Source organism: Oncorhynchus tshawytscha, linkage group LG04 (genome assembly GCF_018296145.1).
Source record: "Oncorhynchus tshawytscha isolate Ot180627B linkage group LG04, Otsh_v2.0, whole genome shotgun sequence".
NCBI lineage: Eukaryota > Metazoa > Chordata > Actinopteri > Salmoniformes > Salmonidae > Oncorhynchus > Oncorhynchus tshawytscha.
In genome coordinates this window covers 63183011-63209725 of record NC_056432.1, presented here as the reverse complement: position 1 = coordinate 63209725, position 26715 = coordinate 63183011, and the positions used below count along the sequence as shown (strand labels likewise).

The window sequence follows — 26715 nt, the reverse complement described above, 5'->3', positions numbered from 1 at the left end:
GAAGAAGTTTATGGAACTACGTGCAAGACTTCTTACCCATGAGTTATACAATCAACAAGTCAAAGTGTCAACAGAGAGAACAAAATAGTTCCTCAAGGGGAAAATAATGGTTACAGGACATATTAATCATGGAGGGATGTGCACGTAAAGCTGCTTACCATAAGTCAGCAGCATCTCATCCAAACAAGTCAATGTGAATACAAGGCCATGATCCCACTCTCTGGTTTCTCATTAATGTCAGTGTACTCCTGTGACATTTGCACTCGTCAAACAATAGAACAATAGAAATCATATCAATTCCACCGTATTTAGATTCTTTACTAGACAGTACAGTGAGGTCTTTCACATGAGTAATGCGATGCAGGGTTATCGCATTGGAATAAGATTTTGTTTTTGAAAGACCTATAATATCGTTCACAGCCTTGTGACACAAACACCACGAAGAGCCCCATTTAAAAACGTTCCTCGTTAATTCAGTTAAGAAAAGTAACTGGCTAAGGCTCCAGATAGGTCAGGTTGAGAAAAAGATAAATCCCAAAGGTATGCTTCATATGGAGGTAATGGGCAAAACAGTTGATAAAGATCTGATTTATCTTGATGTCGAACTTTATCATTCATTTACACTGTACATATATTTGTTTGAATTTGTTGACTTATTTATCATGTATACACTTCTGTAACATTTAATTTGAATGCTCTGCCATCATGCCTGCATAAGGTCATTATAAACCTGAGATTGACATAACATGTATGTACGTCACATTGCTTAATCTGTAATAAATCACTAAGCTTTAAAATGTTGTACTGTAAGGTAATATTAGTGTGAGTCATGTTACAAAATGTCAAGTTGGCTTGTACAGTACCCGTCAAAAATTTGGACACACCTACTCATTCAAGTGTTTTTCATCAAAACTATGAAATAACACATATGAAATCATGTAGTAACCCAAAAAGTATTAAACAAATCAAAATAGATTTGAGATTTTCAAAGTAGCCACCCTTTGCCTTGATGACAGCTTTACTGTCATGAGGAATGCTTTTGAAGGAGTTTCCACACATGCTGAGCACTTGTTGGCTGCTTTTGCCTTGACTCTGCAGTCCAACTCATCCCAAACCATCTCAATTAGGTTGAGGTCGGGTGATTGTGGATGCCAGGTCATCTGATGCAGCACTCCATCACTCTCCTTTGTCAAATAGCCCTTACACAACCTGGAGGTGTGTTTTGGGTCATTCTACTGTTGAAAAACAAATGATAGTCCCCCTAAGCGCAACACAGATAGGATGGCGTATCGCTGCAGAATCCTGTGGTCGCCATGCTGGTTAAGTGTGCCTTGAATACTAAATAATTCACTGCCAGTGTCACCAGCAAAGCACCCCCACACCATCACACCTCCTCCTCCATACTTCATGGTGGGAACCACACATGCAGAGATCATCGGTTCACCTACTCTGCTTCTCACAAATACAGAGCGGTTGGAACCAAAAATCTCAAATGCCAGATTCTGATGTCTATAGCTAGTGTTTCTTGGCCCAAGCAAGTCTCTTCTTATTATTGGTGTCCTGTTGTAGTGGTTTCTTTACAGCAATTCGACCATGAAGGCCTGATTTACACCGTCTCCTCTGAACAGTGGTTTTTGAGATGTCTGTTACTTGAACTCTGTGAAGCATTTATTTTGGCTACAATCTGAAGTGCAGTTAACTCTTGATGGTTTTTGCGACTGCAATTTCACCAGATTGACTGACCTTCACGTCTTAAAGTAATGATGGAATGTCATTTCTATTTTATTATTTGAGTATTTGAGTTGAGTATTTGAGTTGTTGTAATAATATAGACTTGGTCTTTTACCCCCCTACCTAACACTTTTTTGGTTATTTCATGATTCCATGTGTTATTTCATAGTTTTGATGTCTTCGCTATTATTCTACAATGTAGAAAACAGTAAAAATAAAGAAAAACCCTTGAATGAGCAGGTGTGTCCCTAACTTTTGACCCATACTGTATATGACTGCCTTTCTGTGCAGGCATCATTTAGGAAAAGTTAAATAAAGTGTTACCTAAATCTCTTTCCTCATAATTGAAAGATTCATGTGGTTTGATATGTTTAGATTCCCCCTCCCCCAATCCTTCAGTTGACAGGCTCTTCAGACAATACCAGTGATGGGCAGTAAGACAGAGAGACACAGCAGAGCAAGATGGACACAGAAGAGAAGCAGACTGAAGCCTTGGAGAGCCTTGAAAGTCATAAAACAATCAGCTGAGGGCCAAGATGCCAGTATCAGGGCAGAAGGGGACAGAGAGCCTGTGACCATAGTTGTTCAACTTTGGGAGGGATTCACCTGCATGCATCCTCCAGCATCATGCTGAACAGGCAGATGGATGCACAGCCAGGCAGAGGGACATGATCCGAACGGAGAGAGAAAACAATCCAAAGGTTTCTGTTCCAGTCTCTGTGTGAATACTGTACGAATGGAAAAGGAATGATAACAAGACTAATATTAATGACCATGGTTCTTGGTCCAGAGCAGCGATCTGCACCCTCTCTCTCTCTGGACTAAGATGTGGTCAGGCCGTGGTCCCCACTGCTGGCAGTGATTCTGTAGGGGTGTTGGCAAGGGAGGTGGGAGAGTCACATGATGGGACGGGCGGCATGGGGCAGATGGCCTTGTGACTGTAGTACTCCACCACCTGGTTGGGCACCTCCGCAAGGACACATTTGGCCAAGGCAGCAGGCGAGGCCTGTGAAAAATAGAACACAGCTTTAGTCTGGACAGTTCTGGCACAAGACCCCAAAGGGTTAAAGCAATCATTTTCAGTGGCACCTAAATCCAATGAAACTCTGGGCAAATTGTTTTTTAACCTAACAAAGGAAGAATGGAAAGAGTGATTTGTGTTTTCCGTTGTTTGGGCAGCGGTCAAAAGGAAAGAGAGCTTTGTGTTTTCCGTTGTTTGGGCAGCGGTCAAAAGGAAAGAGTGATTTGTGTTTTCCGTTGTTTGGGAAACGGTCAAAAGGAAAGAGTGATTTGTGTTTTCCGTTGTTTGGGAAACGGTCAAAAGGAAAGAGAGCTTTGTGTTTTCCGTTGTTTGGGCAGCGGTCAAAAGGAAAGAGAGATTTGTGTTTTCCGTTGTTTGGGCAGATTTGGTTTTCAAAAGGAAAGAGTGATTTGTGTTTTCCGTTGTTTGGGCAGCGGTCAAAAAAGGAAAGTTTGGGAGCAAAAGGAAAGAGTGATTTGTGTTTTCCGTTGTTTGGGTTTGGGAAACGGTCAAAAGGAAAGAGTGATTTGTGTTTTCCGTTGTTTGGGAAGGTCAAAAGGAAAGAGTGAAAAGCGGTCAAAAGGAAAAAGTCAAAAGAAAGAGTGATTTGTGTTTTCCGTTGTTTTTGATTTGTGTTTTCCAGCGGTCAAAAGGAAAGAGTGATTTGTGTTTTCCGTTGTTTGGGCAGCGGTCAAAAGGAAAAGTGATTTGTGTTTTCCGTTGTTTGGGAGCGGTCAAAAGGAAAGAGTGATTTGTGTTTTCCGTTGTTTGGGCAGCGGTCAAAAGGAAAGAGGGATTTGTGTTTTCCGTTGTTTGGGCAGCGGTCAAAAGGAAAGAGGGCTTTGTGTTTTCCGTTGTTTGGGCAGCGGTCAAAAGGAAAGAGGGCTTTGGGGAGCACACAGACAAATCACATCAAGGCATTTTTGCATTTTTCATCATTACTTTTCTAAATTAATGGATTTTCTTTCCTGGTGACGAAAAAGTATTTTTTTAGGAGGTTTTTCTGAAGCTCCTCCATCTGTAGCACTGGCAAGGCCAGCAGAGGAGAGGCTGCCTGGCTGTTAGCATGTCTTCAAAGCCCCATTGGAGGGTAATGCTATTACTGAAGGGGCTTTGGAGGTCACACTGTGAGACTTAATGGCCGCCAGCATCGCTATTATAAAAAGTACTGCAGTTTCTGAGAACTTGGAGACCCACACCTCTCTGTTCTTTTGGCTTGGTTGGAATATGACTGCGGCATAGCAGAGTAGAGGGAGGTAGGGAAGGTGGAGGGATGGAGGTATAGAATGAGGAAGGGAAGGTGGAGGGATGGAGGTATAGAATGAGGAAGGGAAGGTGGAGGGATGGAGGTATAGAATGAGGAAGGGAAGGTGGAGGGATGGAGGTATAGAATGAGGAAGGGAAGGAAGGCAATACTGACCGTTTTGAAGTCTCTGAAGGGCACAAACTGCACAATGTCCCTGAGGACGGGCTCTCCTTTGGGTGAGCGCAGCACCCCGTCATCCCCGTCCAGGATCTGCATGTCTGTGAAGTCTGCATTACCCACGCCAACGATGATGATGGACAGGGGCTGGTAGGAGGCACGCACGATGGCCTCGCGTGTGTCTGCCATGTCTGTCACCACGCCATCCGTGAGGATCAGCAGGATGTGGTAACGCTGGAGGAGAGAGGAAAGAGGAGAGGGTTGCGGTTGCGTGTTGACCTTTTGTCTCTACACACTTCAGTGCCCTTGGTTTGTCTGTGTGTAACACGTCATCCTCTGAAATCTGACTGCTCCCACTGAGAAAAGTAATAATGCATTCATCTCTAGTCCTATCAACACCTCTCTCTCTCCCTGCAGGTTATCAGTACGAATGAGAAAATCCTCAACATCTACAGATATCCTACATTTGCCTAAGAATTTTTTACTTTTACTTTTATTTTTTATTTATTTGTATTTTTTATTTCACCTTTATTTAACCAGGTAGGTAGAGGACATGTTCTCATTTACAACTGCGACCTGGCCAAGATAAAGCAAAGCAGTGTGACAAAAACAACAACACAGAGTTACAAACAAACAAACGTACAGTCAATAACACAATAGAATTTTTTTTATTAAAAATCTATGTACAGTGTGTGAAAATGTAGAAGAGTAGGGAGTTAGGCAATAAATAGGCCATAGAGGTGAAATAATTACAATTTAGCATTAACACTGGAGTGATAGATGTGCAGATGATGATGTGCAAGTAGAGATACTGGGGTGCAAAAGAGCAAGAGGGTAAGTAGTAATATGGGGATGAGAAAGTTGGGTGTGCTATTTACAGATTGGCTGTGTACAGGTACAGTGATCGGTAAGCTGCTCTGACAGCTGATACTTAAAGTTAGAGAGGGAGATATAAGACTCCAGCTTCAGTGACTTTTGCAATTCGTTCCAGTCAATGGTAGCAGAGAACTGGAAGGAAAGGTGGCCAAAGTAAGTGTTGCCTTTGGGGATGACCAGTGAAATATACCTGCTGGAGCGCATGCTATGGGTGGGTGTTGCTATGGTGACCAGTGAGCTGAGATAAGGTGGGGCTTCACCTAGCAAAGACTTACAGATGACCTGGAGTCAGTGGGTTTGGCGAAGAATATGTAGTGCGGGCCAGCCAACGAGAGCATACAGGTCGCAGTGGTGGGTAGTATATGGGGCTTTGGTGACAAAATGGATAGCTCTGTGATAGACTGCATCCAATTTGCTGAGTAGACTGTGGGAGGATATTTTGTAAATTACATTGCCGAAGTCAAGGATTGGTAGGATAGTCAGTTTTACGAGGGTATGTTTGGCAGCATGAGTGAAGGAGGCTTTGTTGCAAAATAGGAAGCCGATTCTAGATTTAATTTTGGATTGGAGATGCTTAATGTGAGTTTGGAAGGAGAGTTTACAGTCTAACCAGACACCTAGGTATTTGTAGTTGTCCACATATTCTATGTCAGAACCGTACAGAGTAGTGATGCTAGTCGGGCGGGAGGGTGCGGGCAGCAATCGGTTGAAGAACATGCACTTAGTTTTACTAGCATTTAAAAGCAGTTGGAGGCCAAGGAAGGAGTGTTGTATGGCATTGAAGCTCGTTTGAAGGTTTGTTAGCACAGTATCCAAAGAAGGGCCAGATGTATGCAGAATGGTGTCGTCTGCGTAGAGGTGGATCAGAGAATCACCAGCAGCAAGAGCGACATCATTGATATATACAGAGAAAAGAGTCGGCCCGAGAATTGAACCCTGTGGCACCCCAATAGAGACAGACAACATGCCCTCCGATTTGACACACTGAACTCTATCTGAGAAGTAGTTGGTGAACCAGGTGAGGCAGTCATTTGAGAAGCCAAGGCTATTGAGTCTGCCGATAAAAATGCGGGTGACTGACAGAGTCGAAGGCCTTGGCCAGGTCGATGAAGACGACTGCACAGTACTGTCTTTCATCGATGTCGGTTATGATATCGTTTAGGACCATGAGCGTGTCTGAGGTGCACCTCTGACCAGCTTGGAAACCAGATTGGATAGTTGAGAAGGTACGATGGGATTCTAAATGTTCAGTGATCTGTTTGTTAACTTGGCTTTCGAAGATTTTAGAAAGGCAGGGCAGGATGGATATAGGTCTGTAACAGTTCGGGTCTAGAGTGTCTCCCCCTTTGAAGAGGAGGATGACCGCAGCAGCTTTCCAATCTTTGTGGATCTCAGATGATACAAAAGAGAGGTTGAACAGACTAGTAACAGGGGTTGCAGATTGTCTACTCCAGCTGATTTGTAGGGATCCAGATTTTGCAGCTCTTTCAGAACATCAGCTGTCTGGATTTGGGTGAAGGAGAAGCGGGGGGGGGTCTTGGGCAAGTTGCTGCAGGGGGTGTTGAGATGTTGGCCGGGGTAAGGGTAGCCAGGTGGAAAGCATGGCCAGCCATAGAAAAATGCTTATTGACATGGTCGATTATCGTAGATTTATCGGTGGTGACAGTGTTTCCTATCCTCAGTGCAGTGGGCAGCTGGGAGGATGTGCTCCTATTCTCCATGGACTTTACAGTGTCCCAAAACTATCATCATATTCCTATGTATTCTCCACTCAGATGCCCCATGAGTCCTTAGGCATTAAAGTGCCCCGGCTGCAGTTTTAACTCATGTCCTGAATTATTTTTGCATTGATCCTTTGTTGATCCTTTGTTCTCATTTACTGATCAGAAGAAGAAGGGATGATTGAATAATAAATGAAGATCAGTACAAGGACGAAGGAGAAGAAACGGACAGAATGATGAAAAAGTGTTTCAAATGTAATGGGAATAGCCAGAGGGCAAACTCATGTAGGAACACATTGATATTAAAGGCCTTGGGCATTCTTGTTAACTCAAACCTTACCACGTTTCATTGAGAGATTTTAAAGGTGCTTTTGCAGAACCTCAATAAATTATAACAGATTTATACAATGGGTTGGTCTAATCCGGGATGCTGATTGGTTAAAATCGAGTTCCTGCTGGTGTCTATTTCACAAGTTACCACCGGCTAAAGCTATGAAATGCCTATTTACTGTTCCATCTCACTGCGCAATCCACTGTCTCATCAGCCCAGCCAGACAATTTATAAACTTAATCTCCACTGTAAAAAGCATCTAGACATTATCTCCCATTTCTTTTAGACTAGTATTTGGTTTTCAACAGCAGAGACTTGTTGTCTGTGGTCTGTGGTCTTGTTGTCTTGCTGTCTGTGGTCACCAGGGTGACGTTATGGCGCACACCTGTCACCAGCGTTATGCGCATCTGCGCATAATGACACTCACCTGGACTCCATCACCTCCCTGATTACCTGCCCTACATATGTCACTCCCTTCGCTTTCTTCCCCAGTTGTCATTGTTCCTGTTCCATGTCGGTGCGCTGTACTGTCATTTATTAAATGTATTCACTCCCTGAACTTGCTTCCCGACTCTCAGCGTACATCGTTTACATTTCTCTTTCCAGCTTCAGTTTGAAGTAATTGTGCTAGCTGTGTCATTGGCTAGCTCCTCCAAACAGTGTACTGGTGAGAGAGCAAATGTTCTATGCCAGGCGAAATCGCTCATTGGTATAGCTGTATCCAAATGTCACTAGAAAACAGTTTAAATAAACAAATGCAGCTACTTTTGTCATTCTGGCTGCACTGTTTGTGACAGTTAGTCCAAGTTGGCTAGCTAGCAATAAGGGGATAAGAACGTTGCCAGTCAGCATGACAACAGAACATTTAGAACAAATGTCTATAGAATAAAGACTGGGTCGTGTCTCCAGCAACTGAGCCAGCCGGCTTGGGTAGCAATCCTAGATTTGTGTCGGGACTATCTTGTGGAAGGACGAGATAGTATGAATAAATTAACATGTTTAATGGTAATATGTCTCATTATTTGAAATTGCTGGTATCCCATTGCATAAAAGTGATAATTCCCTCAAACACAGTGTTTGGCAGATATATTGGCACCGTTTGCAGGCCCGAGACTAACACCCGTGCCAATATCCTCCAAACACGGCTTCTCGGGCATTGTCACTTAATTAGACAAAAACATTTAATAGTGAATGACATCACTATCATGTTTTTCATTTCCACACAATCATACACCTACATGGTCTGTATTGGCTGACTGGTATTAATTGGGTAAAAGCTGAGCTGAGCCTGGGACAGCTCATCCAAGGAGGCTCAATGGGTGGGATATCAGTTATGGACATTTTTACTTTTCTCCATATCATGCAGGCCTGTACTGTACATCACTCCATTACCGCAGTAAAGGGACACTTACTGAGGCATCTTTGATGGTCTCCTCTCCTGCTGACAGCTTGGCTATCCTGCTGATGATGGGAGAGACGTTGGTGGGGCCATACAGCTGGATCTTAGGCAGGCAGTTCTGGTAGGCCTCCACCACCCCCTGAATCTCTGATCACACACACAAACACAGGCGTTCTACTGTGGGTACACGCCTTAAAGTGGCACATTGAGGAAGGAAAGGAGGGAGACAGGTGGGCTGGAGCACAATAACTAAGGGACAAAGTATTACTGGAAATGTACATTTGTAGTGCTCTGTGTCCATTAAAGGTGGATTCTGAGAGCGGGGAAAGCACTCTCAAGCTCCACATGCTATCCAGTATGCACATTTTTCATTGTAAAATGTCAGTGGATTTAGATTGATGGAGGGTCGGGCAGAGCTGCTGAGATGTTCAGAAGTATAAGGTACCCAGAGGAGGTTTCATCTCTGTTACCTTCACATTCATCGTCCTCTGGGTTGAAATTGATGGCAAAGTCATGGGACACCTGTTTGTTGGGAAATAAAACAAGGTCAGACACTGTTGTACTGGAAATGAGTGTAGACAAAATCCCTATGCCTCATTCGAAATACAACTGGGGTCTTCAAGGACACTCATTTATTTCAGTCCACATTTTACGATCATTTGAATGTCTGGAGTAGCGGTGGAATAAATGAAAATATAGGACCATAAATCCACATAAAGCTTACTTTGAGTATGAGAATGACCCTGTTCCTGATACAAAGTGGTCCAGTTATCTTATTGAACAAAGCCACAGCCACACAGCCTTTTGAGAACTTTTACTATTTTGGGTAAATACAACAGCTTTGGGCTCTTGGACTATTCTAAGTGACAGCAACAATACAGAAGTTACAGATTTGGTTTTATAGCATTTTAGCAGCCTGGGGTTCAGAAAGTGTTCAGACGTGGCATTTTTCTATCCAATCAAAACAAGTCTTTTTGGTCCAGTGTATGTATCTTTGACAAGACAGATGTCATTAAGCCATAATTACAGAACTTACAGTAGGCAATACTATTTATAAACCAATGCACAGAACAGAACAGAAGCAGAGTCTGATAGCCTTATTTGATATTTTCCCGGTCTGTTGACCTGCCAGTACTTCAGTGTGCCTGTGATTCTCCATCTCTGGAAACAGTCTGTGTGTCTGAAAGCGATGTGTGTGTGTGTGTGTGTGTGTGTGTGTGTGTGTGTGTGTGTGTGTGTGTGTGTGTGTGTGTGTGTGTGTGTGTGTGTGTGTGTGTGTGTGTGTGTGTGTGTGTGTGTGTGTGTGTGTGTGTGTGTGTGTGTGTGTGTGTGCGTGCGTGCGCGGCACTTCAAACCCTCTCCCCAGGGTGCTAGTTAAAACAACAGCCAGATCTCTGTTCTCCATGCCAAATCTGCTAAAACAACGCCCCTGTCTCGCTCCTGAAACCTTCTGACAAGTGGCCATCAACACCAAGGAGCCTTGCTTGCCATTATTCTAATTCCTCCGAACATGTTATTTTCTCGGGGACAGGTTGGTATTTCCAGAGAAGGGGCTTGTGAATAAAAATAAACTCAATTATGAATTTGAAATGTGAGAGTTTGACAGAGTGACGAATGGTGTCAGGATATAGGGCAATCAGCCCGTTCAATATATAGACTCAGGGCATGGGCAAATACCGAGGGGAGAGGATGGAGGGGAAATAAGCAGTGTGGGGAAATATTATTACAACTAAACAAGATAATACTCACCTCATAATTGGGTGGAATTCTGGCACCAAATCCCAAGGCGGAAAATCTTTTGTCACTAAAATGTAAAGTAAATCAATCATACAATAATACTGTTGTCGCTGTTACAGTAGAGTTACACGGTCACTGATCAAATGGAAGATACTTGTCAAGAACATTACTGTAATTTATCTCTTCCACACAGGACAAACTACACTGCAAATCCCTCCTTTTAAAACTTGTTTACAATTTAACCAGTTAGGACACTCAAATGGCAATTTAAGATTTGCTTCTTTGTCCCAGCTGTCAGTTTGCACCTATGGGGTGAGATTATGTTACTCCCCGCCAACAAGTGGTAATTGTGCCGTCACAATTGCTGTATTCGCCACATCATTATCGGTATCATTCTAATATGCTGAGCTGATGTAGTAGAATATGCTCTGCCATATTGAATGCATTACTCTTTGTCAGGAGGGCAGGAGAGCACTGCACTGGAGGAATGAAAGCAGGAACTGTGGGGGAGAATGAGAGTGTAAGACACAGTAGGACAACGGCAAAAAGAGAGGGTTGAAGAAAGGATTCAAATATGAGATGGAATGATTAGTGAGTTACAGCTCTCTCTCTCTCTCTCTCTGACAGGGAATGTGTGTATCTACCACTCTCCAATCCATGGCACTGTGAACATGTGTGCTGGGCTGTGCTAGCTTCTTTTCCATCACATTAGTAATACTGCCTAAATACATGATTTTATCTCTGCTATTGGGACATTGCTTTCATGCAGAAAAAAAGTGGAGTCTCGAGCACCGTGGCAATCTGAATGAACATCTCCATAATAACATCTTGGTTTCAGTCATCAGCATTTGAAAGGAGCTGTTTTAATTTATTTACTGCAGCAGGAAGGGGAGAGAGTGGTGACATGGGCTGGGAACACTAAAGCAGGAAGTAATAAGCATTCAATTGAAGATTTGCCTGTAAAGCCCTCATTAGAGACAACTAAAGGACTGTAAACTTTAATATCCCATCTCTGGCTGATTGATACGTGATACGTTAATGGAAAAACAGACGATAAAACCCTTCTGGTCTCATCATCCACCCTTGGGAATTAAGAATGATCATCTCTGTTCTAAACATAGTAATCTTCAATTGGGCTTCCTCTGTCTCAGGAGATGGTATACTCTCTCAGGATGCCGCTCTCTCATGAGAAAGAGAGAAGCTGTCCGAACAACCAAGGCCACTACAAAGGCAACTGGTTTCCAATTGCGCAAAGGTTGCTGCCATCCCCGATATTCACAGTTTGCTTACAGCTGCTCATTCTTTTCTCTCTAAAGACTAACAGGGGAGCATCGACAGACACAGGCACAGACACGCGCACAGACACAGACACACGCACAGACACAGACACACACACAGACACAGAAACACGCACAGACACAGACACACACGCACAGACACACGCACAGACACAGACACAGACACACACACACGCACAGACACAGACACACACACACACGCATAGACACACGCACAGACACAGACACACGCAGACACACAGACACACACACACATAGTCACACGCACAGACACAGACACACGCACAGACACAGACACAGACACACGCACAGACACACAGACACACACACAGACACACACACAGACAGACACGCACACACACGCACAGACACAGCATAGACACATGCACAGATACACAGACACACGCACAGACACAGACACATGCACAGGCACAGACACAGACACACGCACAGACACAGACACACACACACACACACAGACACACGCACAGACACAGACACAGACACGGGCACAGGCACAGACACACACACAGACACACACACAGACACAGACACAGACACAGACACACGCACAAACACACAGACAGACACAAGCACCGACACAGGCACCAGACACACACAGACACACGCACAGACACACGCACAGACACATGCACAGGCACAGACACACGCACAGACACACGCACAGACACACAGACTCCGTTCTGTCCATTAGAGGAAGATGCTCAGACTCCCCTCTAAGAACAGACACTCAAGGCCCCATCTCTCTGATTCAGAGGGGTTGGTTTAAATGCGGAAGACCCATTTCAGTTGAATGCATTAAATTGTACAACTGACTAGGTATCCCCTTCCCTTTCTATCAACCCAGGGAAAAGAGAGCTGGTAAAACATCTTGGATCAATTAAGGAAGGCAGCAGACATGAATTCTCTCTCTCTGCCCCCAGTCGAGTTATAGAAATGCTCTCTTTTTGTTCCTTCCATCAACACTTTGGTCCTTAATCTCCTTAATCCTCAACTCCTTAATCCTCAGATGAAGAAAGAGGGGAAAGTGGACCTCCTCTCTCCCTCCACCCTCCGTGGGGAGATTTACGCAGATTCTGTCAATGGCTAATCCTGCGTTTAATGAATCCCACAGGACAGCGCTATCCAGGAGAAAGGACAGGAATAACCTGCAGGAGCAATGGAGGTGTACGAGAACAAAATTGGCTGCAACACAACGTGCCGAAAACACAGCAAATCATGACACATGACTGAATAAACTGCATGCAGGGTCAAGTTGGGCGGACAGTTTTGTTAATTATTGTCTGTAATGCAAAGGAGATCCATCACAATGGGCGAATGAGAAATGAGCCTACAACATTCTCTCTGCTCGGCGGTGGCAAAGCCAGTTTCAAGTTCTATAATACAATTCAAACTACTCAACCACTGATGTCTGATATCGCTGCCTTGAATAGCTATCTTTGACATACTGCTGTTGTTGTTTGTCTTGTATCTTTCTATTATATCTAGTCCGTGGTGTTTTGTCCAAACAGAAAGCTCATTACAATACATCAGACTTATAATTTTAACATAACGGCGAGATCGACCTGAAACAACTTCTCAAAGTTTCCTCAGCGATTTATCTTACTTTTCTCCTCTGACGCAAATGCAGTCAATATGTTCCAAAGCTCCTGTAGTATCAAGAGAAGATGCTGTACAAATACTTCCACTGGAGCTACTGCTACTTAGTTCTGATGCTTGGTGCTTCTCTGTTCTATCAGTCAGTTTAATACTTTGTGGGAATAGAACCTGGTGTTTGAGAAAATGTAGAGGTGCCACAAGTTCCCGAGAGTGAAAGAAATGGGCTTTCAAATCTGACTATGGTTCCCCCAGATAAAATAGACATTCTTTGGGAAGTAGCCTTTCTGTGTAGTGGTATACATATTCTCTTTGATTGTGCTCAACGTTTTAGGATTCTTATGCCTTTTTCCAATTGAGCCTGGATTAAACATCACAACCTACAGGTTGGTTCAGTGTGTGTGGAGTAGTAGTCCATCTCTGTGTCTTTTCTTAAGCAGCACATGGCTGTACTAAGTGATAAGTCCCAAGTAGAGAACTAATTATGTCTCACAGACTGCTATGCTGTGGAGGACTACCACCCCGGTAGACAGCCATATTTCAACGTGACACCAATAAGAAGAGTGGGAGAGCCAAATGTGAGGCTGTTCACAGGCCTGTTAATAGGGATGGCACCAATGTGTGGGCTCCATGTTGGCACCTCTTTTTCACTTCCACGTGACATGGTGTGAGAGCGGATCTTGCAGGCGGGTGTCTTCACTGAGCCCCGTTCCCCTCTCAGTAGGAGAACCAGCCACTTCCCACTCAGAGCAAAAGGTGCCCGGCTCCTAATCCAGCACCTACTGTGTAAAAGTGATCAAACATCACCTGATGTTCACCACAAGAGGCCTGCATGCCCACGTCGTGCACCTGAATAACAGCCTGGCGTGGGAGGAGATAACCCACAATATGTAACGTAGGCACAACACCTAAAGGCATGTTTGTGACACCCAACACCAAACTGAGTTAGCTACCTACACATCTATTTTCCAGGTAGCTAGAGTTTGTGTCTCTCCAGCAGGTCTTCTGCTGTTCTAGAGTTATCTCTTGCATTCTTTAATTAGGCAGCCAACGTTCTCCACACATTCAAGAGGAGGAGCCAACACTGGCATGACTCACAGTGTAAATCCTCATTTGGCTCTGTGCCGACAGACAAGAGGATCTTTCCTCTAAAATAGACCCAATTTGAAATAATTTGTTTCTAATTAACCAGTGTCTGACAAGACTGTCTCCGATAGCCCTGGTGTATATTGAATAAATATTGAATTAGTCATTTATAAATGAGGAGTGTAACAATAATATAATAACCAGTCAATGACATATCCTTAACAAATACAGTATAAGGAAAGTCATGTGACCACACACACAAATTAAAATATACAGACTGTCTCTCCAACTCTCCCCAGCCATTGAAACCATTATCTCCCCAAACCCTTAAGAGCCCTGTGCACCCTTCTTCTGCCATCTCTCCACTTCTACCTATGGCTCTGCTGTTGCCTCTCCTCTGCCCTCTGCCCTATGTCCCTCTCTACCCATGTCTCTGCCCATCCTGCTACTGTCCCTCCCTGTCTCTGCCCATCCTGCTACTGTCCCTCTCTGCCTCTGCTAATCCTGCTGTGCCACTGCGCCAGGCTGGGTGTCCTCTCCTCTGGATCGGGCCGTGGAGGGGGATTTGGCCGCTCCGCCAGGCACAGGCAGTCTTTGCCAGGCTGAGACAGAATAGGATATCACAGGGTGCAGTGAGCACCACAGGACAGAGGAAATGCTGCATCCGCCACCACGGATGGAACAAGACCTGCTGTCTACAGCAGAGGCAGCAGTAAATCTAAGCAGACTAGCCTCATCTCAAACACTGATTCTGCCTCCAAGCAACTTCATCTGAGATTTCCCCAGGGCCTCCTCATGCATTTGTAATGTATGTGTAAAGGCAATTTGTTTGCTCTAATTTCCTCCTAGTAAGGTGGAACTATAGGGATTTAATGAAAGTGTCGGCAGTGGGCATGAGAATTGCAGGTGGACCTTAATTTAATTAATGCATGAAAATTACTGTTTTTTTTTGTTTTGGTGGTGTCAAATCCACAAGCGGCTCCTTGCGTTACCTTATCTCGGACACTGCCATTGGATGCAGCAAAACCACACCCACCTTTATATGGGACAAATCCCATGCAGCCGTGTTAGAAGTTCATGCAGTCACATTACAAGTTCAGACACTCGAATGTGTGATGTTATATTGTCTACACCTCGATTAGACTGATAGCCTATCCCCATCCAAATTAACATGAAAACATGCACACTTTCTATCGCAGTTTTGAACTTCTAACGCGGTAGGAATAATAGGAAGGGAGTGATTTGTAACACACAAGAACAGCCACTCGCCGATTTGCGGGCTCATACCGCAGTTACACCTTCAACACTGGCAAAACAACGTGAGTTATCACTCGATCTGATTGAATCGAGGCCTTATCATTGTAATAATTGTTCAACTCTGTCATTCATTTTCCAACTCATGCTTCAGTGAGTAGTAGAAAGGATCCTCTGAATTCTATTCTATTTCAGCATTCCACGAATTCCATTACCTCCTCATAGCTGGGAATTAGATGGAGTAGAACCACTGTCTCGGGTTAAAGTTACATTTCCCATTGATAGACATACAGAGAGCAGCCCCACAGATAGAGATCAAGATAAGGCTGGGCAGAGAGGCATGGTGCTGACTAACCTGTCATAATCCTGACAGATCTCCCCCACTGCTATCAAAGCCTTCAGATACTCATTGGGCTGGTACGGGTTGATGTAGTGTAGGGAGCAGCTGTTCCGTGGGTCTCCGTTGGAGGCTGTGAAGTCAATGGCCACCTAGAGCAATGACAGATTCATAGAAGACTGTAAACAAACCAAACACCATAAAACACTAGACCTAGCGTCTACCTGTCCATGCAGATTGTGTTGAAGCAGGCTACGCTGTACAGTGCTCTGTCAAACTTGTGTTTCTATAGAGGAAGATTATGACAAATCAATTGACTTCCTTTGTGTAAGTGTCTGGAGCCTGCGCCATTGAGTGACATTTCAACCCGGGAGCGCTCTCACAAGGTCTTAAATACTGTAATATCATCGCAATCATGTCCTCAAGCATAATTGCATAACTGCTTACGCAAGTGAATCTGTATAATATATGGTGAAAACATAGATATCTAAGATACGTAAATGAACATTGCTGAAGCCGTCTGTTCATTTTCTATTTTTATGTCCAGTCATTGCGCAGATGTTCTCAGAGCAATTTATATGACCAACATATGTGCAGGATGCATTGAGGGCATGTCAAAAAGGAGTGACAAAAGGACAGAGATATTTCACTTCTTTGACGTCAGCAGTGCTAAAGATACGGGCACAGGGAGAACTGCAGCTTCTCAACAAGGGAAATTAACATGTAAATATTCTGCAGGTATTTTTTAAAATGATTAGTGCATTATCAAAGGACTTCTATAGTGTTCTTAATCTGTGGAAGGTGATACCTAAGGCCGTCTATGCAACAATGAAGCTGTGCTCCTAACATAGCCGTTCCCCTAAATGAATATTCATTATTGCCTCAGCTATCCTTCTAAGGAGCTAGCCTTCAGTGAGAGAATCATCCGGAAACAACGGAAAATGCCAGTCAGCGGGGTAATGTTTAATTAGTTTAAAAAATGCAGAATGTAATGTTTCACACTTAGAGAACGTAGCATTTAATCAAAACACTGGCCTTGATGACAGCACTTAACCTGGAAATGGAACACTGGTTTAAATTTCAAAGGCAGGTTAAAATACTACGTCTATTGTCTATTCCAACACCTTAACGAAGGCAAGCAACCATTAACATGTATAGAATGTGTAGGCAGTCAGTGGATCGTACACGTTTTGAAGGTTAGCATAGCGTTGTACCATGCTGCTAAGTGATGATGACCTGCTAGTGCATGCATCGGCTGCTCAACTTACTGTAAAGTGGATTTGGCATCCTCCCATGATGTAGTCGAGGAAGGAATACACTCTGTGAAGCTGCAGAACAGAGAGGAAGCTTTTAAACTAAACCCCAGAGGTTGGGGGTTCAGACTCGGTAAAGTACTCATCAATGTTTTTAGATGAGTTCCAGTTTTAACCAATGGCTGTTCCATATACAAAAGAACAAGTATGTATTTTAAAACTATTATTAAACCACTACTCAGTAGCAATCAGTGTTTAGAAAACAAGTATTATGTAGTAAGCATGAACATGGAGAATGGTGATGATTTCATTTAGTCTGAGGGCAGCAGCTCTGTGATGTGCAGTGTGTTCTCTCCATGCCAGTTAGAGATCACACACCCAGTGGGGGCGGCAGAGGATTCAAACTGAGACACAGCAGCAATCACATGAGCTGGGGCGCAGTAAACTAATGAATCCAAATGAAATCATCCAAATGATAGGCTGCCGAAACAAGAAGCCTGAGAGACACCAAAACAACTATACTTTAAAAGACCTGCGAACTGAAAACATAGGGGGAAAAGCACGGTGACAGCCACCCACAGATGTAGTCATTTACAGATTTGGGTTGTGGGGGTGGACAGTAAACTGAGGATGATCGCATTTCTGAAACGAGCAGTACTAATTCATCAGCACTATGTGTACATGTTCTGAGAGAGTAGAACCGTATAGCAAAGAGACGGGGATGATTCTCTATGTATTCAATAGTGGAGAGTTGCTGAGCAGGAGCTGTAAATGTTGGCTCTAACCTTGAGGTCACTGAGGATGACCACCCCAGAGTTCTTGTAGTTCTTTTTCTTCAGTTTGTACTTTGGATTCATGCAATCCCATGTGACCTTCAACACAAGAGGTAGACAACACATACAGAGACACAGTTACGAGTCGTGACGTCTGCTGCAGACCTGCGGTACGACTTGCAGAAGATAGAAGAGCAGCGCGACATTCCTTTCACCTGTTTCTGTCTTTGTCAGAGATAAGTGACACATCCGTGACACACATCAAACATTCAACAGTGACTGACAGCACTCACTCTCCGTTCGACTGACCTTGCTTCCACCGCCAATTTTCTGCATTTCTCTGAAGGTGGCATAAAACTCCCCGATGAAGTCGTGTTTTCCCCTGGAGTCAGAATCCCAGACTAGGCACTGTGACACAACCAGACAGTGACAGACAGAACCCTCTGATATTGACTGTTCATTCACCAGTAAGTTACTTCATTCACCAGTTCCGTTCATTCATTCATCAACACCACAGCGGCCACGTTAAACCATCACACTATGACTTCCTGTGTTTCTTACCTTGAGCTTCCTGTCCTCATCACAGCTACACAGAGAGATGAGAGACACTTTAAAGGGCTCCCACACAGGGTTCAGGTTGTTTTTGATTACCTGCAACAGCAAGAGCACATTAGACATGAGTAACTTTCACCACACATGGAGAAGGAGAGGTAGATATAGAGAGGAGGAATGAATGTGTCTATTACCTCAGTTCTGTGAACGAGCTGTTCCGTCCCATCATCGTTGATTCGATATATTTCCAAAAAGGGGTCTGACTTACTGAAGAGATCCTGCCAAATATACAAACCAATCAAACATAAAACACTAATTCTAGTTGAGCCATTAATGTACAGTCATTTATCTCAGACAATCAAATAACAAACAAGTTGTTGAAATCACACACACACACACAGATGTCATCATGTTAGCTTGGTCCTCCTGGTGCTCAATTTGACACAGCTTGTCCCCTGCCTGTGCATGTGGTGTATTGTTCACTGCTGTAACAAATCAAATCAGGAAAAGGGTGTGAAAGAGTCATTTGACATAGAGTCTCAAGGTAAGGCTGAGAGCAACTACAGCTTGTTTGGGTCAATTGATGGTTTAGGGCTCAACAGACAGTATTTCTGTACATCGTGTAGTGTATGTGTGTGAGAGTGTTAGAGAAAGGAATGGAGGGAGAAAGAACGAGTGTGTGAGAGAGTGAGAGGGGGGCACAAAACAAGATATTTAATGTCCCCGTTTCTCGCTGCATTAGCCTGATACAGCTCCACAGGGACAGCCAGGGAGGAAAGAGGGAGGTAGCCCCCAATATCGTTGCCACGGCAACCCCTTGCCAGTGGCGTCACTGTGGACTGACGTGCATTCAACATTTAATCCCTGTCCAGCAATAACAGCTCTCACCACTTATATAATCAGCACCATTAATTAAGTTACCTTTGACCAGCACGGTCTACTGAGTTCCATAATGTTACAAGTTCCATAATGTCCTCCAGCAGTTTGTTCAGTACCTTGGATAGCGTTTCAGGCAGCATTACAGTATTAGAAATAAATGGAGGATATTTCATTGCCTGATCCATGTTGCTCATACTGTGGTTGTCACAGCAACTCTTTCCATCTACAATTATATATATTTTCTACGTATCTCACTTCTCGAGTACTTTGAAAACAAAAGGTTAAACATTCAAGAAGTTTAAATGCAAACCTTTGAAAAGGTACTTTGTACGAACCATCAACCATTGTGCTGGTAAATCAACTACATTACTAAAGTGCCTCATCATCATCTGATCACCACCGTGAAGCAGGCAGTATTTATAGCTTGAATGGTATAGATCATGTGCATAGTCTATTGGAGTAATATTTCTCAGTGTAATGGGATCCTCAAAGTCATTGGAACGGACAGATTCCATACAAAGATAGTAGCCTGGTAATTAATCTGCCTGAGCATGTGGCCATTCCCCCCCACACACACACACTTTCCATCTCCAGCTCTCTGACTATTTTTCTCCCGCCCTAAAAGGGTTATTCGGCTGTCCCCATACGAGAACCCTTTGAATAACTCTTTTAGGTTCCAGTTAGAATCATTTTTGTTACAAATAGAACTGTTTGGGGTTTCATGTAGAACCCTTTACACAGAGGGTTCTACATAAAACCAAAAATGGTTCCAACAGGAACCAAAAAGTGCTTTTACCTGAAACACAAAAAGGGTTCTCCTATGGGGACAGCCAAATAACCTTTTTGGAAGTTAAAGCAGTTTGCTGACAGGGTTGGGCAACTGAAATGTAATTATGTCAGTAAGAAAAGGAAAGAGAATGTTTTAGAGCACACCATACCACCATTGAGGAGTTTCCCTGCCTCCAATGTACACTGAAGATTTCATTAGCCTTTATTGTTTGTCTCTAAATCACAAACAGTGCAATTGGAAATCTGTTTTTATTTCCACATGAAATTGCTCATCATCACCCTATTTCTACTGGGTTAGGTCCAATCAGCCAATCAAAAAGACTGTAACTTGCTAACTCTAATAAATGCCTTACACAGGAGCCTGGGCTCTGCTCTGATGAATACTTACTAAGCAAAACTTTACCTCCACTCCCTGTTAACTTTCTCCAACACTGCTTAGAGTCAGAGGCCAATCGCACCCTTTGCTTGGTAGCATTCTGAGAGCATAGAGAGGCAGGAAGAAGATTTCTGCTATAATCATTGATGTCAGAGAGTTATTCCAATCTTGTTGACTGAGATATGAACCTTCTGCCTTGAGCCTTGTGTGGGTGTGCCAGCTCTACTGTAGGTGCCTCAGTGCTCCAGCACCCAAAATCTGCTGCCAAATATCTTTCGTAACCCTCCTAAATGCTCTACCGACAACAAACTACCTCTTACTGAGCTCACCATGCATTTCCCATAGCTTTTCTCCACCAAGCCATTTATTGAAAAACTACTGCTTTCTGTGCTGTCTTTGCACAGAGAGCCCCATGTTGGATTGAGTTCCTCATCTTGTGTTAGGGCACAGGAATTTAGAGTTGAAAAGGACAAGTCGATCATGTCCTTTGAATATTGCAAGGTAGCCTTTCAGAGCCAGGATACTTGAAATGTCTAAATTCCTAAATTACAGACAAAAATGGAATGGTAGTAAAAAAGGGGGGAAAACAGTATTTTCCAGATAATCACAAATAGTATATTTTAGCCTGAGGCAGAGAACGTGAGGGAGGAAGACCCTGAGAGATATGCAGAGAAAAGGAGGAAGACCCTGAGAAATATGCTGAGTAAAGGAGGAATAGAAGGAGAAAGGCGGAGATATTAGTTGAGAGACAAGGAGAGAGAGAGAGGGTAAGTGTGGAGGTGTTCTGGTAAGGCTTGTTGCTACTGTAGGAAGAACAGACACCTGCAGAGCTTCAGGGCCAGTGGTCCATTGTGGGATGCTTTGTGTGGAGGAGCTGTTTGCAAACAGAGAACCACACCGTAACATCGCTTTAGCGACGCACACACGCACACGCACACACGCACACACTGATCTCACCCTCATCTTCCTCTGGCTATCTGTCAAAGGTTCATGACACACTATTCTCACAATGCTTGTCTCAACGGGGAACCAGCATTTACAGAAAGCCAAGTTCAATTCAGACTTAATAGAACAAACGCTGAAATGTACAGTGGGGAGAACAAGTATTTGATACACTGCCGATTTTGCAGGTTTTCCTACTTACAAAGCATGTAGAGGTCTGTAATTTTTATCATAGGTACACTTCAACTGTGAGAGATGGAATCTAAAACAAAAATCCAGAAAATCACATTGTATGATTTGCAAGTTATTAATTTGCATTTTATTGCATGACATAAGTATTTGATCACCTACCAACCAGTAAGAATTCCGGCTCTCACAGACCTGTTAGTTTTTCTTTAAGAAGCCCTCCTGTTCTCCATTCATTACCTGTATTAACTGCACCTATTTGAACTCGTTACCTGTATAAAAGACACCTGTCCACACACTCAATCAAACAGACTCCAACCTCTCCACAATGGCCAAGACCAGAGAACTGTGTAAGGACATCAGGGATAAAATTGTAGACCACACAAGGCTGGGATGGGCTACAGGACAATAGGCAAGCAGCTTGATGAGAAGTCAACAACTGTTGGCGCAATTATTAGAAAATGGAAAAAGTTCAAGATGATGGTCAATCACCCTCGGACTGGGGCTCCATGCAAGATCTCACCTCGTGGGGCATCAATGATTATGAGGAAGGTGAGGGATCAGCCCAGAACTACACGGCAGGACCTGGTCAATGACCTTAAGAGAGCTGGGACCACAGTCTCAAAGAAAACCATTAGTAACACACATCGCCGTCATGGATTAAAATCCTGCAACGCACGCAAGGTCCCCCTGCTCAAGCCAGCGCATGTTCAGGCCCGTCTGAAGTTTGCCAATGACCATCTGGATGATCCAGAGGAGAAATGGGAGAAGGATATGTGGTCTGATGAGACAAAAATAGAGCTTTTTGGTCTAAACTCCACCTGCCGTGTTTGGAGGAAGAAGAAGGATGAGTACAACCCCAAGAACACCATCCCAACTGTGAAGCTTGGAGGTGGAAACATCATTATTTGGGGATGCTTTTCTGCAAAGGGAACAGGACGACTGCACCGTATTGAGGGGAGGATGGATGGGGCCATGTATCGCGAGATCTTGGCCAACAACCTCCTTCTCTCAGTATGAGCATTGAAGATGGGTCGTGGCTGGGTCTTCCAGCATGACAACGACCCGAAACACACAGCCAGGGCAACTAAGGAGTGGCTCCGTAAGAAGCATCTCAAGGTCCTGGAGTGGCCTAGCCAGTCTCCAGACCTGAACCCAATAGAAAATCTTTGGAGGGAGCTGAAAGTCCGTATTGCCCAGCGACAGCCCCGAAACCTGAAGGATCTGGAGAAGGTCTGTATGGAGGAGTGGGCCAAAATCCCTGCTACAGTTTGTGCAAACCTGGTCAAGAACTACACGAAACATATGATCTCTGTTGCAAACAAAGTTTTCTGTACCAAATATTAAGTTCTGCTTTTCTGATGTATCAAATACTTATGTCATGCAATAAAATGCAAACGAATTACTTAAAAATCATACAATGTGATTTTCTTGATTTTTTTTAGATTCCGTCTCTCACAGTTGAAGTGTACCTATGATAAAAAATTACAGACCTCTACATGCTTTGTAAGTAGGAAAACCTGCAAAATCGGCAGTGTATCAAATACTTGTTCTCCCCACTGTATGTTGGATGCCTGTATGTCATATCCTCCAGTAAATACAGTGTAAAGCATATGGATCTAAATAAATGTTACATTTATAAGTGTAGAAAATCCATATCATCATTGTATATCTTTCTTGTCTTGTTAATGACTGATTATGTCAAAAAGAAAGATCCAATCTTGAAGTCACAATTACAGGAGAGAGGTTCAACAGCCAGCAATAAGCACAAATTCACCCATGAACTATATTGACATTTCCATCAGGAGAAGGCCCCTAATCCCTTACCTTATCATCCAGTTTCTTGGCACAGAAGAACAGTTCAACATATCCATTGTTGCCAGAAATTTCTTCAGCGTGTACCTGAAAAAAGTTATTTTTAGTTAGTCAAATGTTTGCCAATGAGAATATTTTATTTTCCGCAGGCAGACAGCCAGTTGTATGACATGTGGACAGGACCATGAGTGTTATTACTTTAAAACTTCAACAGAAAGCTCACTCAAGCCCAGAAACGGATGTGGTAACATTACTGTAATGCAGAGCTGGCCAAACGACTGCATGGGAGCTGGGTCCAAAGTTAGTCAACAAGACTGTTTGGTTGGCCCCCAAAAGGAATGCACTAATAGCTAAAAAGTGTATTATTCTGCATATTTAAAGGAATATTACAGACATGCTACATTTTGTGAAAAAGCAGGTGATAGTATGAGAGAGAGAGAGAGAGAGAGAGAGATTATATAATCCATGTACATAAACAACAAGTGTTCAGTTGAAAATTGTTAATAAACACACAGATTTCCTTCCTCAGGGCCATGGGGTGAGACAGGGATGCAGCTTGAGCCCCACCCTATTCAATATGTACACTGAGTGTACAAAATATTAGGAAGGCATTCCTAATATTGAGTTGCACTCCATTTTACCTTCAGAACAGTCTAAATTCATCGGGGCATGGACTCTACAAGGTGTTGAAAGCATTCCACAGGGATGCTGGCCCATGTTGACTCCAATGCTTCCCACAGTTGTGTCAAGTTGGCTGAACCATTCTTGATACACAGAGGAAACTGTTGAGCATGACAAACCCATCAGTGTTGTAGTTCTTGACTACACTCAAACCGGTGCGCCTGGCATTTACTACCATATCCCTTTCAAAGTCACTTAAATATTTTGTCTTTCCCATTTACCCTATATATGGCACACATACACAGTCAATGTCTTAATTGTCTCAAGGCTTCAAAATCCTTCTTTAACCTCTCTCCTGCCCTTCATCTACACTGATTGGAGAGGACTTAACAAGTGACATCAATAAGTGATCATACCTTTCACCTGGTCAGTCTCTATCCAGGAAATGTTTTGTACAATCAGTGTACAATATATCAATGAATTGGCGAGGGCAGTGGAACAGTCTGCAGCATCCGGCCACACCCTTCTGGACTCAATCAAATGTCTACTGTTTGCAGATGATCTGGTGCTTCTGTCCCCAACCAAGCAGGGCCCACAGCAGCACATAGATCTTCTGCACAGATTATGTGAAACTTGGGCCCCCATGAATCTCAGTAAAGAGAAAAATAATGGTGTTCCAAAAAAGCTTCTGTTACCAGGACAACAAATACAAATGAAATCTAGACACCGTTGCCCTAGAGCACACAAAGAACTATACCTACCTCGGCCTAAACATCAACACGACAGTTACCTTCCACAAGGCAGTGAAGGATCTAACAGATAAGGCAGGAATGGCCTTCTACGCCATCAAAATGAATATACAACCAGTCATCCCAATTACGATCTGGCAAAAAATACTTCAATCAGTTCTAGAAGCCATTACTCTCTATGGTTGTGAGGTCGACTCACCAAACAAGAATTCACAATACGGGACAAACACCCACTTGAGACTCTACATACAGAATTCTGCCAAAAAATATACTTTGTGTACAACGCAAAGCCCCAAACAATACATGCAGAGCTGTTAAATTCTATAACCACCTAAAAGGAAGCGATGACCACACATTCCACCACAATGCCCTCACCTACAGAGAGATGAATCTAGAGAAGTGTCCCCTCATCCAGCTGGTTCTGGGGTTCTGTTCACAAACACAAACAGACCCCACAGAGCCCCAGGACAGCAACACAATCAGAACCAACCAAATTATGAGAAAACACTAAGAGAACTATTTGACACACTTTTGCTGTGACCAAAAAACAGAGCAAATTGTAATGCTATCTGTCCCTAAACAGTGAGTACACAGTAGGAACATACCTGACTACTGTGACTGACCCAAAATTAAGAAAATCCTTGACAATGTAAAGACTCAGTGAACATAGCTTTGCTATTGAGAAAGGCCACCATAGGCAGACCTGGCTCTCGAGAGAAGACAGGCTATGTTCCCATTACTCACAAAATGAAGTGGAAACTGAGCTGCACTTCCCAACATTCTGCCAAACATATGACCACATTAGAAATACATATCTCCCACATATCACACAGACCCACAAATAATTTGAAAACAAATCACACATTGATAAACTCCCATATCTGTTAGGTGAAATACTGCAGTGTGGAGTCACATCAGCAAGATTTGTGGCCCGTTGCCATGAAAACAGGGCAACCAGTAAAGCACAAACAACATGGTAAATACCACCAATATTTATCTGTTTATTTATCTTCCCCTACTATTCATGCTACAACTATTTGCACATTGCTAAAACACTGTACATAACACTTTAAATGTCTATCTTTTTAAAAACATTTTTGAGTTCAATATTTTCAGTTAAATTCTAATCGTTTTTGGTTAATGTTGTTTTGTGTCTTCTCACTTTTGTTTATTGTTTATTTCACTTGCTTTGGCAAGGTAAACAAGTTTCCCATGCCAATGAAGCCCCTTTGAATTGAATAGAGGTAGAGGGGAGAGGGGAGAAAGGAGAGATGAGAGGGGAGAGGGGAGAGGGGAGAAAGGAGAGATGAGAGGGGAGAGGGGAGAGATGAGAGGGGAGAGGGGAGAAAGGAGAGATGAGAGGGGAGAGGAACTTAGGGAGAAGGGAGCACTCTAAAAGGAGACACAGTGTTGCATAGCTAATGGTGTGGTCAGAGCCCAAAGAGTTCAAGTTCACTACAATGAGCCCATTACAGTGAGTGCTGCTCACCTTCAGAACCACTCCTGACGAACAATTAGAAGGTTACAAGTCATCTCAACACATTAGGACAAATTGTATTGGCCCTTTACTGCCCCTCACCTCCTAAATATGTGTCATTATACGCCGGTAAGCCAGTGAATCAAGTGCTGTCTATCTAACAGGACTTTATCTGTGTTAAAATGCACGACTACTACAATAATGAACAACATCTGTTGACTCAAAACAACAAGAACATTTCTACAGTAAAGTGTATGGTTTCTGTCATTCAGACAGAAGTGTGGCAATGGTCCAGTAACAAACTCTATGGTTCTCTCAGCTTATCAATAATACAACACAGCAAAGCTATAACACTTGGTGCATGTGTCGTATCAGCAGCTTGTCAAGCTTTCTGTACGTACAGTGTGCATCTTGGATGAATATGATTTATTGTATCTCATATCATGGTGCCATTGTCCTGGTGAGTTTTGTG

General features: G+C 43.3%; 1 protein-coding gene across 2 annotated transcripts in view; it reads right to left on the bottom strand.

The window, feature by feature from the left end:
• Nucleotides 1-1697: 1697 nt before the first annotated feature.
• The window catches only part of LOC112249165 (copine-7), a 43345-nt gene continuing 18327 nt past the window's right edge, over nucleotides 1698-26715 (bottom strand). For both annotated transcript variants that reach the window (XM_024418867.2, XM_024418866.2), the window contains exons 5-16: nucleotides 23409-23483; nucleotides 18604-18687; nucleotides 18419-18508; nucleotides 18167-18265; nucleotides 17870-17956; nucleotides 17100-17159; nucleotides 15850-15983; nucleotides 10252-10306; nucleotides 8973-9024; nucleotides 8516-8649; nucleotides 4173-4409; nucleotides 1698-2737 (exon numbers count right to left, since the gene is read on the bottom strand). In XM_024418867.2, coding sequence (XP_024274635.1) covers nucleotides 2564-2737; nucleotides 4173-4409; nucleotides 8516-8649; nucleotides 8973-9024; nucleotides 10252-10306; nucleotides 15850-15983; nucleotides 17100-17159; nucleotides 17870-17956; nucleotides 18167-18265; nucleotides 18419-18508; nucleotides 18604-18687; nucleotides 23409-23483 — 1281 coding nt within the window. In that variant the 3' untranslated portion in view covers nucleotides 1698-2563. The remainder of the gene's footprint in view (nucleotides 2738-4172; nucleotides 4410-8515; nucleotides 8650-8972; nucleotides 9025-10251; nucleotides 10307-15849; nucleotides 15984-17099; nucleotides 17160-17869; nucleotides 17957-18166; nucleotides 18266-18418; nucleotides 18509-18603; nucleotides 18688-23408; nucleotides 23484-26715) is intronic.